This window comes from Brienomyrus brachyistius, chromosome 3 (assembly GCF_023856365.1).
Source record: "Brienomyrus brachyistius isolate T26 chromosome 3, BBRACH_0.4, whole genome shotgun sequence".
Lineage (NCBI taxonomy): Eukaryota > Metazoa > Chordata > Actinopteri > Osteoglossiformes > Mormyridae > Brienomyrus > Brienomyrus brachyistius.
Genome location: NC_064535.1, coordinates 13,428,244 through 13,447,982, shown reverse-complemented (window position 1 = coordinate 13,447,982; position 19,739 = coordinate 13,428,244). Strand labels below are relative to the sequence as shown.

The window sequence follows — 19,739 nt, the reverse complement described above, 5'->3', positions numbered from 1 at the left end:
GGGAGACTTAATTCCATTTCATGATTTGGATTGGAACTGATGAATGCATTTAGGAATGACCCCAGTCCAGCTGCCCATTCATACTACGATGACCAGTGATGTCTGCTCTCAGTGATGATGGTAAATACAGTCTGATTGGGCAAAATCAGGACCAATGAGAGGCAATGAGAGCTACAAAATAGGCCTATTCTTCACAGTGGTCATGGCTACAGTAGGAGGTATATGTTCCACGGGTTTGTGTGTATGTTCTGGCCTGTGATGAAAAACAAGAGGCAGACTGAGCAGGGATAAACCACCCACTCTGAACACACAGGCACACACACACACGCACACCTAAAAAACATACGCACGATCGCTGATGCTAAGGAACGAAAGATACACTCAGACAGACAGGACACTCACTTGTTCACGAAGACCTGTGATAGAAGCAATGAGTTTCATCTGTTCAGGGTCTGAGGTCTCTTGCTTTATCCGCTCCAAAGACTTGAGATCTGGAGCGGACCTACTGCTAATCACTGCCAACACATCAATCAATGAAGTTCAAACCAGACTGGCAACAATCCCACCATATATGGTAAATATGTGCAAGGGTATACTAACTCATGAGGTTTTACACACTTGTAATTTTCAACTTACCAATTAATCTATCTAGATTTTAAGGAAAGGCATTTACTTACAGAAAACTAATGGTACAGGGCACAAAAAAATTAAACAAAATGTTTCTCAAAGCCTCTAATGGATATGACACCAATGTTTTTCAAAGTCTCAAATAACACCTAACAACACAGGCCATTCTCCAAATATAAAGTGGACTAATGATCATCACTCAACTCTTCTCTCTGACATCTTGCAGCCTCTTCTCCAGTTCGCTCCCCCTCTGGTTCTGCCTAGCCAGTGCCCAGAACTCTTCTTGATCACAGTGGGTCTTCAGCCAACCATTGCGCATCATCTGGTTCTGGAGGTCAATGATCTTCAAGAACAGACAACAGTAAAGAGCTAAGAATCACAATGACAACGACGCAGGGACAGTATCAGTCAATCATATTCCAACTGCAGGACCAAGCTGTGATATGGATTTATCCAGTTCTTTAAATAAATGTGAGAAAACGGGGAACACAATCAGGCAATTAATGGGAAGGCCATCACAGTCCAACAACATATGATAAAATATGTGACACCTACCAGATAGTAATTAGTTTTATGAAGAGATTTCAGATGTGTTTCATCATGGGTGAGGGTGCAGAAGGGCAACTTTTGACGTCTGATATTTTTCTCTTTCTATGAGAAACAAAAATATCAGGCTAGAGCAACATGAAATGAGAATTAAGATGACAAAGAGATTGTAGGACTGCCCTTCAGTAGCTGAGAAAGAGAACACACAGAACAAATGAGAAGTAAACACACAGCCACAGGAAGCCATTAACTGCTGCGGGGACCAATTAGGACCCAGCAGGTGTCCTTGGCTTTGCCTGCTTTGGTCCTGCTCTACCATGGTGACTTTGACTAGGCCTCTCAGACTGGACTGAGGAAACAACAGGCAGTTTCATTTGCTCAGCAATTTGTACCAAAGGATTCCTGCCAGGGGGACCATAAAGTCCTTTATAGTCCAACCTTTGTCTTCCTCTTCAGTGTAGGTCATTAGAGAGAATAATTACAGCCTCCTGAAGAAGTCCAGCCTTTATAAGAACAGAGAGATAAGACAGGATCTCTAGACAGGACCCCCCACTACCCCATCAATACCTGAACCCACTTATTCCTTCACACACTCGTTCGTTTTCTCACTCACTTGGCTGCTCACTCACTCCCCAAACTCCAGCTCCTCCTAGGCCACATCACTCTACACCAACTTCACCATGAACCTGAAAACGCAACTCTCAACTCAGCCATCAGAAACCGCCACCATCAGTGATACATATCATAAACGTTATTATTATTAATAATCACTTCCATTGTGTGCTATAACATTATAATGGTGACTGTTGACTGTCATCCTTTAAGGATTACATTGTGAAATGCTTTGGTTATATCAACGGTGCTACATTGTTTGTTTTGTAATGAGTTCTCTGCATGCCATACTAATAATCCAATTAACATATTTGTAAATTACCATGGAAATAAAGAATATTTATATGCATTTTAATATTGGTGTGTTTGTTATATTATCATCTATCTATCCATTCATCTTTAATAACGGGTAACTTAAGCCTCGAACATTTACGCTACACATGCTACCCCATTTGCATAAACTCAATACTGCTACAAAGTTCCACGATGTCAACCCAAAGATGTGACCTTACTCTTCTTCACAGCAACCCACAGACCATTCAGATCATGCTGACAGCTTTTAAAACCGAATGGTGTTAGTTTTTGTTAAGTAGCTTGGATATTGTGATCATGCCAGTAGTGTCCACTACGTTTACATGTCCATGTGATTCGACCATAACGCATGGCCCAAAACGTGCCTGGTGACGGACCGGTGACGGAATACACACAAGGGACAGGAGGGACACCCTGTCATCTGGCCCCCGCAAGATCATGGCCATAACAGCTCAGGGGAAATGGGGAACTCAAAGGGTTTAGATGTTAATTGCAGTTCTAATGATCTGGTTAATATGCAAGTTGCTTTGGGAAACAGGCTCTTCTCTAGCAGCTGTTAATGCAAAGTCAGGGTGAGGGGGGCTTGGGGATGGGTGATCAAGGTAAAGGGGGGTAATCGGAAGGTGCCGACGGGTAGAGCGGCTTTGATTTGTTGGGTTGTGTATTTGAGGTCAGACGTAGTCGGGGGGAGGGGGGTTGATTGTGGGGGCAGGCAGCTCTCATTACCATAGGCTGTATAAGCTGAGCCCTAAAAGTCTGGTTCCTAGACCAGCTTAAAACTGGGACCTTCAAACATTAAACAGGCTCTAACAGTTTGGATCCTAATGTGAGACCCTGGGACAGCAGTTTGCTCACTGAACACGCGCCCCCTGCATGCTCACACTTATCCTCTCTTTGGTATACAACGGCCCTAAATTCCCGATCATTAATAGGCCTGCAAGGCCAGACAGACCAAGACAACAGCCCCCCCCCAACTCACAAACACTTCCTGCAGCCCTCAGACAGACTCCACACTGCTTCAGTCTCTCCTCGCTCCCACTGCGTCCATGATCCCAAAACACAGTGAAAAATTCAACATCCCAGATAAGCAGACATGCTTAACCAATGTTCCACTAAAAGCTACACAACATATCCAGTATTATATGTACTGTCACTGCACAATTTACATATGTAAATACTGACTTATCGATTCATTCGACACTCTACCTCCTGTCACTTTACTGTTTATTACAAACAATAAGTTATAATGATCCTTTAATGCTTTGTCCCTTTGTATTACATGCGTCTCCTGACCAAGTCTTTCACTACACATTGTATTCAGTATAAATGTGTATATGTCAACTTTTATATGACTTGCATGCTGACAAATTGCTTAAGTATTATTGTAGCTGCTGAATACAACATGTGCACAGCTCCTGTATTTTAAAATGTCCCGAGTACTAAACTGTGCATATTTCTTAAATTCTTGGTGAGAGTCTTTAATACAATTGTTTTCATTTCTTTCTATTGTATATCCCTTTATTATTGTTAACTGTATAAACTGGAGCCACAGCGTCGTCTCGTCTCACTGTACACATGTATATAGCTGAGATGACAATAAAGTTCACTTTGACTTCAACGCTTTTTTGGTTCCAAGTCATTTTTGCATTAAGTCAGCATTTTATTTTCCACAGGCAATAAATTTCTACAATTGCCGTTAGTATCAGACAGCTATGCAAAAAGCACCCTCTTCTGGCGAGCTGTTTGAATGGTCACGTAACTGGCTGGCCTACAGTGAAGTTGAATTTTGAATCGGATTCACGTGAAATTTACAACCGTGTATTACTTGTTTTGGAGGTAGGGGTTCATGTGTACGGGTGTGTGTACGGATTTCTTACTTGTATTCCGAGATGTTTCAGATATTTCGGTGTCGTGAAACAACGTTGTTTGATGTCAAGTCTCTGTTTTTGAATCTTCTCCCTCAAGAGGTCTGAGTAGCGCCGGTGCAAAACATCCCGCAAACGGTTAATGTTTCTGTACGCCTGCAGATGGCGCTAATACATAAAAAAAAAAAAAAAAAAACACACACACACACAAAGAAGACGGATTTTCGATTTTTTATTTTGAGGACTAGTCAGCTTTAGATGGATGTTTTTGTGTTGATCGAAAATGTTAGCGTGATTATATTGTTTAGTTTTGCATTTTATTGACATTTTTTAAGTTATTTATAGAAAGTGAAAAAAACGCAGGAGATTAACAGTACTCGGTAACATAAAGTAGAGTGGTACTGAACAAATGGCATTGTGTAGAGTAGGAATAATTGTCCTGGAGAACATACAGGTGTTGGGGTTTAGGCTTGGATTTCAGTGTAATATCTTCATGTAGAGAAAAATCTGTTATAATGGATCAAGGGAATAGACATATACATTTTAGATGCAGATTGGGCAGTGAAGGAAATAAATGATCAGATTAAGGGATTTAATCAAATAGACTGTCTATGTGTGTCCAAGTCAAATTTAGCAGGTCTTCACACACTCTTATAGTCCTAAGACTACATTTACAACAAAGTACCAGCAAACTGATTTAAGGGCCTTCTGTTGTATTATCAATTTTATCAAAGGAAGTGTTGGAAATGTTTTATAAAAACAGGCAGATGACTGTTTAAGGGGTGGCTTTTTTCAGTAGACAGCTTGCGGCTAAATCGAACCACTTGAGTTTTTGGTTTTCATTCCCTCTCTTGGGAAAGCCAAACAAAAGCCCCAGTGCAGCGCTTTCCGGTCCACTGGGAACGCTGTTTAAACTGGTTAAAATGTAGGCAGCAGAATCAGGAGGTAAAATGTTCAGGCGTGCTCCACTGGGATACCTGCTCCATAGCAGCCTGCGCTCGCCTGCTAGCCTCGCTGTCAGGGCTGTGTTCAGGGCTTTCTGTGAGCCTCTCCTCATCCTCACCGCGCAAGCACTTCCTCACCTTCAGCGGCTGTTTTTTTTCACCATTCTATAGAGAAGGATCAAATACAGAGAAACACTGTAGAAAACGGTTCACACTTTGCACGTCAGCAAAAGCCCTGACGCAATACATGAATGCAACAAGCCAACGCAACGTGCCCTTCTCAGAATTTCTCATTTCATTCTGTCATGTTCTTACTTTGTCCAGCCATAATTGTACATGTGCATTATCTGGCACCTCTGACCACATCGTCGCTGACTTTTATCCCCAGAACAATGACACACCTTTATGTAACGCCAAACACTGACAGCACAGAAAGTCCAATTTTGTTACGCAAGTGGGCAATAACAAAATAAAATACCTTTTTTTTGTTGTGGGCACATGACTGGCTGTCGTGGTATGGGTGGAGCTGGAACACAGTGTTTAAACCATAATTTTTAACGCAATGAATGTTGTAGTACACTGCACTTCCAAATTATCACCAATGTGCATGGTAACTGTCCATAAACTAGCTGGATCAATTAAGAGACACATAGAAAAACTAGCCTTTAATCAACAAAAAAAAAACAATGTTTATTTAAGTGGGAGATGTGGAGAGGAAAACAGGGCAGGTATTTAAAAAGAGAACACCTTTACCTCAGACGCCGTTAGTTTCATATGTAGGAATTGGTTTGGTTGAAGTGTTCAACCAAATCCAATGCATACTGATAAACAGATAATAACCTGAACACAAGTGTAAATACATGTAAGTATGACCATCCCATTGACTGCTGGAAACCACAGGCCTGGTCCCTGTCATAACAGGGAGTCAAATCAAAAAATACATGTTGTGTATTTTCAATTCAAACATGAGTTGAAAACAGATAAGCCCAAAATTGGGCCTTCCATCTACAATGCTAGATCTAGCCCTTGAGACCTTTGGACAACACACTGCAGGAAACAGGCAACCAACAGCATTTGGGGCTGCTGTATGAATGGGCGACTTCAGGATGAGGCGCACAGGAAGGCGGAGTCAAGTGCAGAGGGCTGGAAAGCTATTAAGAGGAAAAGGGACCCAGGAAATGGGGTCAAACGAAGACAAACCATAAACTTAAGCTGCACAATTCAGGCAAGTCATGATCACGAGCCCAGGTGCAAAATGCTAAACAGGTGCAAGGAACCTGAGAAGATGTCAGCCACCCAGAAACACAATGCTGGTGATGATGCAGGCAACCCTGACCGAAACCCAGGCGCAAAACATCAACAAGCTGAACCAAACAGAAAAATGATGACTGAGCAGTGTGCAATGCCGGCTACCACCGGCTCAAGACCACAGGCCAGGACGCATGACCTCATTTTAAATGCAGGAGAGGTGCGGCCTTCCCTTCAGATGGGCGGAGTTTCTCCTTACACTCAGGGGTCCTTACACTTATGGGTATTGAGAGTTTCATGAGCTCCCATATTCATCTGATTTTGAAGACACCCATGTAAAATAATCTTAATTCTGCCTGAACTCCACAGAAAATAAATGGATGCTTAATTTAAAAAAATATCACACACAAGCAACAGTTGAATGGTTTTAACTGGAATTGATTATTAATTATGTCTCTGTTCAGCTGATTTTGCAGAATACCGTTCCCCTGTTTTGTGCCCCAATGCTTCCTGCAATAAGCTCCCCATTATCCACCGACTCTGCAATGGAAAATCACGATGGATGGATGATTGGATGGATGGATGGATGGATGGAAGGACAGAGCATGCAAAAGTTTACCTGTTAATGTAATGAGCAATTTTTCCTGGCTTTCAAAGATTTCTAATATGAATGTGCCTGATGTCATGGGAAATTGCTTTTTGGACGAATTTGGAAATTTTCAATGTCCGAGTTATCGGGAGTGCACCGGTACATTGTGATGTGCGATACTGCTAATAAGGAATAATATACAAAAGTTATCTTTTTTCCTTCAGATAATCCATGTGCAGAACACCAGTCTCTCTATGCATTTCGATCAATCACATGGTGGTAACGCACCCAGCTTGGTTTGGTCATGCTCTTGGTCCTGTCAGCCAGGGTATGGCTTGGGTACAGCTTGGTTCTCGGTGGCACTGAGAAAGCACCAATAGGCGACAGGACATCCCCCCCATCCCCCACTGACTCACTTTAGGCAAATGTAGAAAAGAGAGTGTAAAACTTTGGCAGGCTGGGCCCTGGATCAGGTGTTCAAACCCACTTGGTCTCATCAGCACAGAAAGGGTTTGTACCACTTTGTAGGGAAGCACTCTTTTGTAGTTGACAGCATTTTTCACATTCAGGGGCTGCCCCATGAGTACTCATTACCAGGCCCCAAATACCGATAGGCCCCCTTTCTGGCCCACATACCCAACGGAACAAATCACACCTCCAGCGGTGCATTCCTCACAGACCTGCTTTTGCAGATAATGCTGGATGCTGATTTGTCGTTAAAATTCTAATTTAAAAATAAAGCTACGCATTGTTTGTTGCAGGGATCTGCCCATTTAACCTAATGTTTTCTCAGTCAGGTATCAGGAAGTGAACATTTGAAACTGGAAACTAATCATGAAGGTTCTTTTTGCTAAAAACATGAATGTTCAGGTCAAAGTAACATAAAAATTCAAAGGTGCATCAGACCAAGGGCAGCATGTGGAGGTGAGTGTGAGTAGGAATAGAGCAGCTTTACTCATAAGATAGCTTCTAAACTGCACATACTGTGAGATGGCATGAGATATTATTGCTTTACTAACAAGTTACTCAATATATAGGTGGTGATGTTCAGGCTTATGATTGGTTTGCATTTGGCTAAATATTTAGGAAAAATAACTAAATAGTGTAATTTGAATCATTTGTGTCATACAGAGGCTCAGTTGGCACTGCTGCCGCACACTGCCAGGGTTAAGGGTTCGAATCCTGCTCCCACCCAGTCTGGAGCATTTATATGTTCTCTCTATGAAATGGGGATTTCCACCCACAGTTAAAATGCATACATTGGCTGTATCAGAGTTGGCTGCAGTGTAGGAGTAAATGTGCCCTACAATGGACTGGCATGTCTGTCGCAACACTGTCAGTCACCTTTTACAGCTTGGGTCCTTTAAGGGAGCAGTGCCTTTGTCTTCCTGTGCAATGGGCATTGGGGTGAGGAACTTTTAAGACCTGTTGCCCCAGCGATAGTGGAAGAGTGAATCTTGAATCTTGTCTGGGCTCTGGTTAACAGCTATTAAATGTGAATAACACCAGTTTACAAAGCATCACACTGCTTTACACATCAATGCTAATGGCAGCCCCTGCATCAGATGGCTACCCAAAGGTAGATATGGGACTGGATGATTTTGCTGGATGGAAAAATCCCTTTCTTTCCTGGGGGTAACTGACCACCCCGCGGTCGCTCGAGCCCTCATGCTTCGGGAAAAAAAGTGCAGAGATAGAAGCGAGGAGACAGAAGGAAGAGTGGAGGGAGGGGGAGTGGAAATGGGGGAACGATGGAAGGGTGTGAGGTCGGGGGCCTGAAAAGATAGCAGGGAGGATAGAGAGAAGAGATAATTCAGCAGGAAGAACAGAGCGAGGAAAAGAAAAAAGAGGACAGAGGAGAGACAGCAGAGCCAAAAAAAAGAGAAAAGAACAAGAGGTCACACTGGAGACAGTGCTGCTGGTTGTAACCACGACAACTGCCTCAGGAGCCTTTTAAAGCCATTCTTTCTCTATTTCTTTTGACAGACAGACCTGATACACAAGGGTTTGATTTTATAAACCCCTGCGATGATGTAAGCCGATTACAGTGGGAGCTCTGGGACCGATGCGTGAAAGGACCCACTGTATGGGGGCCGTGGGTCGGCACAGCTGCAGCGGGCCCACACCAGGGAGGAGAGCCGACCCGGCGAACAAAGTGGCCAGTGAAGCCTACGAAAAGCACACCGTGTTCCACAGCCATCCATCGGCGGGGCGCCACGGAGGGACGGCCACCCGGGACTGGATGTTCTGACCCAAGGTGGGTACACAGCCTTGGGGGGTGTTGTTCTGTCCAGCTTCATATCCAGACAAAAGCCCCTTTACAAGCATCTGAGATGGGAGGCTGTACCTCTCTAAGAACTGCACCATACCTTACATTTCACAGCTGGGAAGACTGGGAAAAACGATCTACAAAATGTGTGAATCCCTTTCTGGAAGATGACTCATTAACTTTTGAGCCACAATTCATTGCCCTTGATCGTCACGTTATCTGGTGCACTTAATCATAAACAGAATATTTATTTTGTAGTTATTTTAATTGAACTTTAAAACTGCTGTACTTCGACGAATTATGAATGGAAAGGTTTTTAAATATAATTTCAGTTTACCTCTACAATACTTCTGGGAGACACATATGCGTCCAGAATGGAGGGAAGTGCGCTCTGGCGATCTTTCTCAGCACTTTTACTTGACATCATGGCGCCTCTACTGTCACCTTTAGTTCTGTGATAAAATAGAAATATCATTAAATCGTTTTTGGCGGCAATAATGGCAAACAAGCAGACTTCATTAAAAAAAAAAGAAGATAATATTTGGGTTTACATCGTTACCTTTTTAATGAAGAATAGAAGAATAAACAATATCATAGGCCTATATACAGTTGTGATTCATAGGGGGCTGTAATAGGTTAAATGCTAACGATAAATGCACGTAACTGAACTACGTGTAATCATAGCCTGAAATAAACCGTTCCATCAGAAATAAATTAACTTACCAAAACTGACCAGTCAAAGCTAAAAACTCAGCCAACCGAGAATTCAATGTCCGGCGACAAAGACGCGCACCACGGTACCGGTAGTCAAAACATACAGCCAATCGCCCAGAATGCATTTTCATTCAAATTAAGTTTCTGTAACCAGGTTACCAAATACACGTACTTTAAAAACTCTTTTAAACTCTTAATAATGGAAGATAAATTAAACACACGCATTAATAAAATATACACAGTTCCTTTTTCTTTTTGCATTTTCTTTGACCCCGTGTTTATTCAAAACATTGCCCCGATGTGCAAAACACCAGACTCAGCTGGAAAACTGCTCCACAAGCATGTTTACATGTAAACTGACAAACTAATTTCCTGCCCAGATAACCCAGAGATCTTCCAACCAAGCACCACGTCCCGACAGCATTTACCGATTGCGTGCATTAATCATTGTCATCAAAGCAACAAATTCAATTAAACTCACAAGAATTCCAATCGTGCCGCCTGTCGTTTAGCTGACTAACCAGAGTAAGAGATTAACTAAATGATTTTTTTACTGCGTGGGGATAAGGGTCATTTTTTTGGAAGCCACTGGGTAAATTCCATGAATGGTTCTCTCTGTAGCGCAAAGTTAGGGCACTTGAAACGGACTGAAAGACTTTGATGTTGCATCATTACAAGTAAAAAAACAAGATTGCCTGCTTGGGATCAATACAGTATATCTACCTATGTATTATAAACTCGCAATCAGTTACACTGAGGCTCTGCTAAGTATTTTTACTATAGCTCACTGGAAATGAGAGATATACACTGAACAAATAAGCAACGATTTTGGATGATGAATCAAAGCAGAAACATCAGTCTGAGATCTGCATGCACCATAAACCGTCCCCTCAAATCATTCATGAATACGTTGAAGTATAATGCAGACAAAATTCTTATGTAGCGCCTAAAACACAACATAAAACCCGGATCCCTTTGGTTTGAATGTGTCGCGCTGACCATCGTGTTTACGGAGCGGTTACCATGGCGTGGACGGCTCGAAATCCCATTGGCTCCCCTCCTCAAACTCCGCGGATTAGCCTTGCCCCCCACGTAGTGAAATTGGTCTAAAGGACTCTCTGTCCGTACGATGGGAGGATCACCTCCTTAAATGGGACGAATGGAGTGGGAGGGACGGACAGGCTGGGACACAACGTGCTTCCACAGGTTTTCAATTGAAGATTTTATGAAAAATATACTGCCCAGTCTGGTAGTGATTATTATAATACATACACACTGTTTCCTATTTAGCAAAACAAAATTGCCCGTAATAAAATGTAGAAAACATCACCATAAAATATTTCTCTAAACTGATAAATATAATTGATAATACAATTCTTTAACATGGTGAATTCTTTATTCATTCCTTGACAACTTCCACAGAATGGCTTATAAGACTAGATATATTTTACAAGATCGGTATGTTTTATTTTTCTATTTTATTTCTAAGCATAGAATCAACCCTAACATCTCAGTTAATTTCACGGGTTCATTTGAAACTGTCATAACGAAGATTTATGAGGTAAACGATGCCAACAGCCCTTAAAAAAACCTTGCCAGCACAGACTTAAGAGGCTTATCTAACAAGAACATTTACTCCTAAAGCTAGCTTCTTCCACAAAATGGCTTAAAGGGACCAAACAAAAACATGTCCGAATTTATTTAAAACAGATATTCGTGAGTTTTGTCAATATTCTAGATAGACGGAAGTTATTTTTCAGTCTGTTAGGAAGAGCAAATAGGCTCTATAGACTATTGTAACTGAATACAAAGAGGATGTGTCATCCATTGTTGACACCTTAAAGCACCGTTACGGTAAAACCAAGAATCAGTGAAACGCATTTACAAACATTTCTAACATCGTTAATGATCAGGAGTCCATCAATATATTTTACACGTTTATTGCATATAAACAGTTTAAAAATTCAACGAAAACACGTGTGCAAACAAATAACATTTTCTAAATTGCATAATAAATACTGTACAAGGCTTGTTTCACGATAAATACACGTTTCGTTTTGTAACACCATTTTATTTGTGTATCTAAAACAACATACAATTCGGTGATTAACAGTCATTTTTTCGTCTGACCAAAGTCGCTCAAATGCGGTCTGTGTCTTTCTGATCTTTTGTTCAGCGGATACAAAGGGATGGTCCCTTTACGGGAAGTAATGGAACCAGTGGAATTCTCCTGTTGATGTCGACATTTCCCAGAGAGACAATCTTGTATTAAAATACCCATATCATGAAAATAACCACAGGTCTTACAATGAGAGGGTGGCTCTCACTAAACAAAAATGCTATGTGCAAATAACAAGCGTTCATTAGTAGCCAGGGTGATGAAAATTACCTGCTTTGTTCTGAATGACAACCACAGGTAGCAATCTCAGTTCACAATTGCTTTACAGAAAACATTCCGCTGGTTTCGTGACAAAGTGGTTGCAAAATAAACCTGACTATTTGCTCGTGAGCAGTGTCTGAACAAACCAGTGATCTTTTTTCCAGTTCGGGTGTTATGAGGTGCAAATCTACAGTCGTTAACTTATTAGCAGCTTTTCAGGTGCGGTAAAGTCGCTAGTTTGTCCACTTTCCCAAAGGCAGCAGCACTTTCAACTCCCTTGAGCCACTCCTTGCATTTTCTGACCACCGTCTCATCCACGTCGCCGTCCTCTTCTTCATACTCCACGTCGTCATATTTGTACTGGTCGTTTAGTAAGGAGATTTTTACAATCGTGCGGATATCTTCTGGGTTCTCCAGTTTGGCAACAGGCACGTTGGACTTGGAGACTCCTTGCGCGCGTTTGGAGGGGAACGCTCGCCGGTGTCTGTACTCGGCGGAGCCGCAGCACTTTTGCTGCTTGGCCATCATCTGTTTCTCCAAGTTGCGCTTCTGGATCACCAGAATCGCCTCGGGAGTGAGGCTCAGGGTAAAGTGTATTTCCTCCTCGGTCTCCTCCTTGGCCAGGGAGCTCCGTGACGAATGCTTGCTGCTCTTCTGAGTGGCCGACTCACCCGAGCTGGACCGAGGCACGCTGTCGTACGAGCTGGTCAGAGGAGGAGGCAATGCCAACCATGAGTGTTTTCCCTCTGCCCCCAGGTCGATAGCCGGTCTTTGAATAGGAAGTTTGCTCTTCTGTTGCTGTGGCATTCTCCCCAACTGCCTAAGGTTAGCCGTTGGCCAAGAGGTAGACAACTTATCCTTTTCAGAGTCTTTCTCTTCCTTATTCTTTCCACCACTGAGCACAGACTGTGGAGGTACAATGTTGGTTTTCTTTTTCCTGAACAGTTCCTTCCCTGGGGAAGAGATCCGCGGATGCAGGGTAATCGGTGGAAAAGGCATTTTTAATGTCGATTAAAGTCTAAGACAAATTGGACCCGGTCTTTCACCCGAATTTTCGGAAGAAAAGTAAAATATGTAAAATATCGCTGGGGATATTTCCAATAACATCATCCGCTGGTGCTCTGGCAGTCGTGAACACACTTGTTCACACGCCACTTGCCTTGTGCCCCGTCCGAAGTGGTTCCCAGTCACTCTTCTCTTTATGTCGCTCAGCGGAAGGCGTGGCCAGCGTGAGCTGCGCCGGAGCCGCGGAGCCGGAGTCGGAGCGGGAGCTGGAGCCGAAACCGGAGTCGGAGTCGGAGCTGGAGCCCGCTGTGAGAGACAACAAAGACGCGCCACCCAAACAGCGCTCTCCGCCTGCTTCATTAATAAACCGCTCACACGCGTACATCACATCCTTTTCCAGTGCTATACTATAAAACCACATTCATATGTCAGAAAGCTCATGAAGACAAACTACTATATTCCGCTATAACAGCATAGCGTTAGATCAATACGAATAATTTATAAATTATTCAATTCTGATATAAGTTGGATGCAAACGTTATTCTCTAATATGTCGTGAAGTATATTAGCAGGATTAATTTAACCCTTTTATTTGAGGTTCTCATAATTATGAATGAAATTAGCATTCCACGTTCAAAAGGTTAAACACTCAAAACATCTGTCCTCCAGTATTGACAATTCTCCTAATGGTAGGCTACTGGTTCATTTTAAAGACACCATGTTATACAGGTCTAGCCTATACGGTGGCTATTTAGCTACATTTTTAAATAAAATTTCAAGCAGCGCAAAAAGAAAGGATAAATGTAATTGTTGATATATAACAGAGTTGCTTGAGAATATGGCAGTTAAAATTTGAATTTTGCGAAAATAATCTCATTGCTAAAAGAAGAAAATGGAAATTGCTCCCTCTTCAAATAGTCCGCGACTAATCTGACACACAGCACATCCCATCATAAATTAAAACGAGATTTTCCATAAACTGGAGAATATTACCACAGTTTACGCACCCTCGTAACGTTTCCGGAACCACAAAGGCTAAATGTGCGCATTTAAACGTTCATATTGACACCACGACGACTTGAAGGGTTAGTTGCGTTATGGTTCAAATGAAGTGTTTAATTAATCGGAGTGTTAGGGAATCATGATGGAGTTTACACTTCTCCATCAGGACTGCAGGTGTTCCTATTCTGGGTTATGACATGTCTAACCGGCACGTTGAGGAAGTGACGAGAGGCGAATCACCCATGTCTAGATTAGTTTGTATTAAAATAATGTACATCGTTACACTGGAGATCTGTTGGCAGGTAAAGTTTTTAAAAGAGTTTTGTACGATTCAGTACTATTCCATCAATAAAATGTCTGCATGAAAATGAAATTACATCACCTTATATGCAGGATTACACAGTCTATTTTAAGATCAAGAAGCAAAAACAATGTTTAATATATAATGCGATCACAATACACATTGCAATCTTGGCAGATAAAACATGTATTAACAGGTGGAAAATATGCATATATGCTTCTTTATTAGACCATTGTTGTATGCATTACTGGTGCAGTTATTTTTAGGCACAATTTTGTTTCTCGATTAAAAGAAAAAAAAGTCGTTGTACAAAAACAGAAGCCCCACAACTTTACATCTTCAACAAGAAACAATGAACAGTGCAGTTCACTCAATTTAAAATACACAGTTGAAGCTTAATAGGCTAAAAAGCTTATGGGACAAACGTACACAATTTCCAGTGTTGAGAGTTATGTACACTTATTTGGATTACCATAAAAAAAAAAGAGTAATATTTCCGCACTTAAACATATTACTGTCTAGAAAGCAACTATACAATCATTTTTAATAGTGAATGATATATATTATAATTATATGTTTATCAAGCCCAAACACACACACACACACACACACACACATATATATATATATTGGTAACTATAGCAAACCCTTCAAAGAAGGTGGCTTCAAAGTGTGAATTAAAACCAGCAGATCCAACTGGTCACACAGCGACACGTTACGGTCATTTGCTATCATTTGCTGACTGGGAGTGTTTGTGTCGGGCGGCCAGTAAATACCAGGCTTATTAACATCATGAATAAAGTGTGTTCTCCTAAGCACTGCGATGGATTATATTACAGCACCCAGGCAACTGAATCTTTAGCATATTAGGAACTGCCAGCCATCGCTTGAACACCTTTAGATGAAGCTTGCCATTGTCTGTGTGAACCATTTCGTGTTATGTGGCCCTATCAAGTTCACATGAAAAGAGTGGCTAGAGTCCAGCTCATTAGGGTGTCTGGAAGGGAATCAAATCATGTGCACATTGGGTCAAGTTATGCTGAAAAGGCAGCTTTCCCTGCACAGGTCCTGGCATTCCTCGTTTCAGCTGAACAAACACACAGGCAGATAACAGCAGGAACCCTGCATAAAGATGTGAGGCTGTCCTTTGGTCACCTGAGGCTATGCTGTCAGGCACTGTGGCGTGGCTAATAGGACAACGTGTAACATATTGTCACCATTATGAAAAAACACACCACTGAGCCCTGAGCACACAAAGTAATAAGATAAGGCCATATCAGCACAATGCTTACAAATGCACATAACAGCAAAGGATACCAGGACTGAGGATGGAAAAATACTTTTCATTTATTGTCTGGGCCAGAGCTTTCACAGAAAAGCCGAAAATCATTTGAGAAAATTAACTCCAAGCTGCCGGTACACAGTAAGATTAAAATGTTCATTTACGGAGAGCACAACACTCAGCAAAAAGGGACTTTTCTCCTGCACTGCAGACGCCACATGAATTAATTCTAAGTTTTTCAAGGCCCAAAGTGAGTTATGGTCAACCAAAATAAAGCTGCTATTATAGTTTAGTACAGAATATAAAGATTTTTAAATATTTCTCTCCAAACATCATTCATCAAAAACATTCACATTGTAAAAAAAAAAAAAAAAAAAAAAAAAAAAATCATTCAGCCTGTGAATAAAATAAACAGGAAATGGACTTAACAACTGTTACTGTCATTAAGTGCTCTTTGGGGGGTAAAAGAACAGCATTTAAGACAGTTAAGAGAATCATTAATGTACATTTTACACTGCAATATGTGCACTAGTCTTCACGTGAATTGGGAGGCGGGAACCAAATTAACTCAGGCAAGTTGTGAAGCACTTCAGCACAGCGTCCCTAGAAAAGCAACAAACATTTTTCAATTACACAACTGTGTTTGGTAAACAAACATTACAATAGCAAAACAGGGCAATGATATCAAGCGACAACAGCAACGGAAGTCATTTCAGGAAGAAGGCAAAAAACAAACAGCCAAAGGAAACTTTGCTTGGCACATCCAATATGCTTCAGCACAAGAAATGCATTCCTGCAGAAATAAAATTATGGGTATGACCACTCAGCAGTATACACCATTCTTTGTGGTGCATGATCTCCTTTGTTGTTGCTGTATGGGAGGTGCTCATGAATATTTAACCCTGTTTTGGCGGTAAAGTGACACAAATTCAGCATGAAAAGACCACCCCGCCATCCCCACCCCTAGGTATGTAATGTTGAGATGATGCAATATTAGCCATCACCACGGCAACAGGAGAACAAGGTCACGCTGCTGCTTTCCCCGCTGCACTCCGCGTGTGTTGCTATGCAGAAACCACATCCCTCACTTGAAACTGACTGGAGGAGGGCTGGAGGAGGAGGAGCAAGGGAAGGAGGTGTGAAGCCAGTCAAGGTTAAAGAAAGATGGGCTGGGAGGGTGTGGGTAGTCACCGTTCGTGGTTGCCACCCCCCAACGTAGACACAGATTCACGCCCATTCTCGGAAGTCTCCCATGTGCTTTATTGGTAAATATGAGAGCGAAATCAGATTCTCTTTCATTTGGAAAGAGAAGACATGGGAAAAGATCATCACTAAATTCACAAGGCTTCCCCTTTTCTGACGAAACCTGAAAGCAATGGGTCCCCAACAGTCATGTGCGCGAGCGGGGAAAAAAACCGCTGACACAGCAGGTTTCTAAACTGAGGGTGGTTATATGCACTGCAAACAAGGCAAAACACGGAAGGCAGACATCACACTGTTGTGCAGAAATAGTAGGAAATGCAAATAAGCTACTCAAATCAGAGCAATCCAACTGAAGGAAAGTCAGCCGCAGATAAGGAGATAAACGCAGAATCACTGCCGTGTCGTACTAATGTAACCAAAGTAAATGCCTTTAAACTGTGATTAATGTAAGCTATTCTGACAGGAACAAAGAGTAGCAGCACCAATCAGATAACATGCTCCTGGGATGAAGGCTTATCAAAGCTGCTGGACTCCCAGCCCGATAAACTGGTTTCTATAGGGTCTTTGTTACACATTTTTCCATCCCCTGCTCTGGCCTGACCTTTCCTCTCCTCAGAAGGCTATGGGACAGGAGATTTCTCAAATGCTACGCTTGATTATGGGAGCATCTGCCAGCTAGTGGATTTGCAGCGAGCAAGATTCCTCAGGCTTGTGGGGGGGGGGGGGGAGCGATGGCACGTGGCATACAGACAGGACACCAGATGGGGTCCTGATCACAAAGGAGCCCCTACACCCCATGTCACCTCAGGTCCTGACATCAACGTCAACACCAGGCAGCATGTGGATCTCGCCCTCGCTGGCAGGCGTAGGCATGTGTCCTGCTTAATCACCGTCCCTCCGACAGCCGATTCATTAGTGCACCTTCCTGGCTAATGGAAACCTACAGCCTGATTTTCACAGATTAGTAGTGCTGCTTATATACAACACAAAAATAAATATCATATGGTATTTCCAAGCAGCTCCTCATTAACAGTTCAGCAACCCTAACCCTAACCCTAACCCTAACCCTAACCCTAACCCTAACCCTTTATACATGCAAAAAGTATAAGTATAATTTATTAAATTGATGTGCTTTTCAGTTTCTAACACACCCTTACTAATTATAATGGCAGACAACCTTGATGGCCACCCAGACCACAGCAAAATGAATGACAGCATCTAAAAATAAACCCCGGGATTGGGGGAGGGGGGGGGACCACACAGAACCACACAAGCACCATCTGTATGGGGAGGCTTTCCAGTGTATTCTGTGTGTTGTGCAAACAGTCTGGAAGACAAACTGGGGGGCGGGGGGGGGTCAGAAAAACAATCGAGCATGTGCGATGCTTGGAGTCCAGGGTGGATGTAGCCGGAATTTAACGCCATATGGCGGGAGAAACACCCATTGGTGGGTGTAGATCTAAATAACAACATGTTTTCATTTAGGGAATCGCTCGGCGACACCCCCCACCACGACCACCCGCCACCTCCGAACACCACAGACAATCCCCATGCCCACCCCACCCCCGCCATCTCAGTGTGATACATTTGACCAATGCCATATGGCCATTTGGGGACTTGGGGGGGGGGGGGAGACAAACAACACAAAAACAAAACAGTTGGCTGTGGTTGTGTCCAGTTACCGCTCGGGGAATTTTAATTACTCCCTGGGGGGACACCTGGGCCACAGCCGCCGACTGTAAGCGGCGGATATAACAAAGGACCGGAAGCAGGGAGCTTAGGGAACATAGTGCTTAAACGGTGAAGAACACACAGGAACGCACAGGAACGGCCTTTTTACGCGCTTTGATCTGAATGAGGCAAAAACTGACAACCATGGGAATAAACCTTTAGCTGTGGGTAAAACGGAACACCTACTACAGAGAAAGCCTCATTTAAGCAAACACGTAATTGATCCAGGTGAACGTACAGAGGAAAGATGCTTACCTGGCGAAGGGAATGTAGGAAATGCTGTACCTGAAATAAGCAGAAACACAGGGCGGCATCAGACACGGGTCTCGTGGGGCAACGTGATTGAGATGGCAGCGGGAGACAAAACGCTGGTAATTTGCTTTGTCTCATAACTAGATAACTTGTGTTTAATCAGTTACTGGCAGGAAAAGTGCACTGGCACCCTAACCCTGGCTCAGAGGCTGGCAGCCGCTGAGCAGGACGTTAGGTCGCCGACGGCCTTGGTTTGCAAAGGATCATAGTCTAACATGACATTACAGCTCAACCAATCACATTTAACACAACACCTCTTTACATAAAAGTATACTGGCCAATGCAAAATGCACTTCACACAACTTCCTGATTGTAACTAGCCATTTTGGTCAGTACTCCTGCCTTACTACTCACTGCTGGGGAAAAAAAAATCTAAATAAAACAAAAATACTTGTAAAATGACCAACTAACTGGCAAAATAACATTTTAAATACTGGTCACGACAGCTAGCACACCCATTCATTTCATGCTGATAAGGCCTGCGATCCCCTACATAAATTAATAGACAATACAAAATACTGAAGCAAATTATGCCCAGATTTTTACTTCTTGTTGCCCAGGTATAACAGATAACCTTCAAAAATGAAAAGTAAAACACTGTAAACTCTACTTCTTTCAAAAATAGCATTTGAGTGAGTGAAAAACGGGAGCATCAGTGCACGTGGGTGTATGGTGACTGAGTACGGCACTCAGGCATGCGGCAGGTTTCTACGACAACGCTCGTCAGAGGCGGCATGGCCAGTGGTCTGACTCACGCAGGCAGAATACGGCTGTAAAATCAGAGCGATTATGTCGGT

The 19,739-nt window shown here is 42.6% G+C and overlaps 3 protein-coding genes across 11 annotated transcripts in view; all 3 read right to left on the bottom strand.

Moving 5' to 3' along the window:
* Positions 1 to 10,879, bottom strand: part of LOC125738497 (T-box transcription factor T-like) — a 28,488-nt gene extending 17,609 nt beyond the window's left edge. For 3 of the 9 annotated variants that reach the window (XM_049007479.1, XM_049007473.1, XM_049007478.1), the window contains exons 1-7: positions 9,736 to 10,093; positions 9,350 to 9,464; positions 4,940 to 5,071; positions 3,975 to 4,130; positions 1,183 to 1,278; positions 832 to 970; positions 403 to 515 (exon numbers count right to left, since the gene is read on the bottom strand). In XM_049007479.1, the coding sequence (XP_048863436.1) occupies positions 403 to 515; positions 832 to 970; positions 1,183 to 1,278; positions 3,975 to 4,130; positions 4,940 to 5,071; positions 9,350 to 9,439 (726 nt within the window). In that variant the 5' untranslated portion in view covers positions 9,440 to 9,464; positions 9,736 to 10,093. Of the gene's footprint in view, positions 1 to 402; positions 516 to 831; positions 971 to 1,182; positions 1,279 to 3,974; positions 4,131 to 4,939; positions 5,072 to 9,349; positions 9,465 to 9,735; positions 10,094 to 10,207; positions 10,669 to 10,748 lie in introns of those variants that run through there. The other 6 variants (XM_049007482.1, XM_049007481.1, XM_049007474.1 and 3 more) reach the window with 5 other exon arrangements.
* A 771-nt stretch (positions 10,880 to 11,650) lies between these two features.
* Positions 11,651 to 13,288, bottom strand: prr18 (proline rich 18). Its single transcript, XM_049007487.1, has one exon. It carries the CDS (start codon positions 13,103 to 13,105, stop codon positions 12,311 to 12,313), a length of 795 nt encoding a protein of 264 aa, XP_048863444.1. The 5' UTR covers positions 13,106 to 13,288; the 3' UTR covers positions 11,651 to 12,310.
* A 2,449-nt stretch (positions 13,289 to 15,737) lies between these two features.
* Positions 15,738 to 19,739, bottom strand: part of sft2d1 (SFT2 domain containing 1) — a 14,523-nt gene continuing 10,521 nt past the window's right edge. Inside the window, exons 7-8 of the mRNA XM_049007488.1 lie at positions 18,886 to 18,915; positions 15,738 to 16,299 (exon numbers count right to left, since the gene is read on the bottom strand). Coding sequence (XP_048863445.1) covers positions 16,260 to 16,299; positions 18,886 to 18,915 — 70 coding nt within the window. The 3' untranslated portion in view covers positions 15,738 to 16,259. The remainder of the gene's footprint in view (positions 16,300 to 18,885; positions 18,916 to 19,739) is intronic.

Bases quoted from the DNA above. Each gene is read 5' to 3' on its own strand.
- prr18 (XM_049007487.1), bottom strand. From the start codon at position 13,105: ATGCCTTTTCCACCGATTACCCTGCATCCGCGGATCTCTTCCCCAGGG.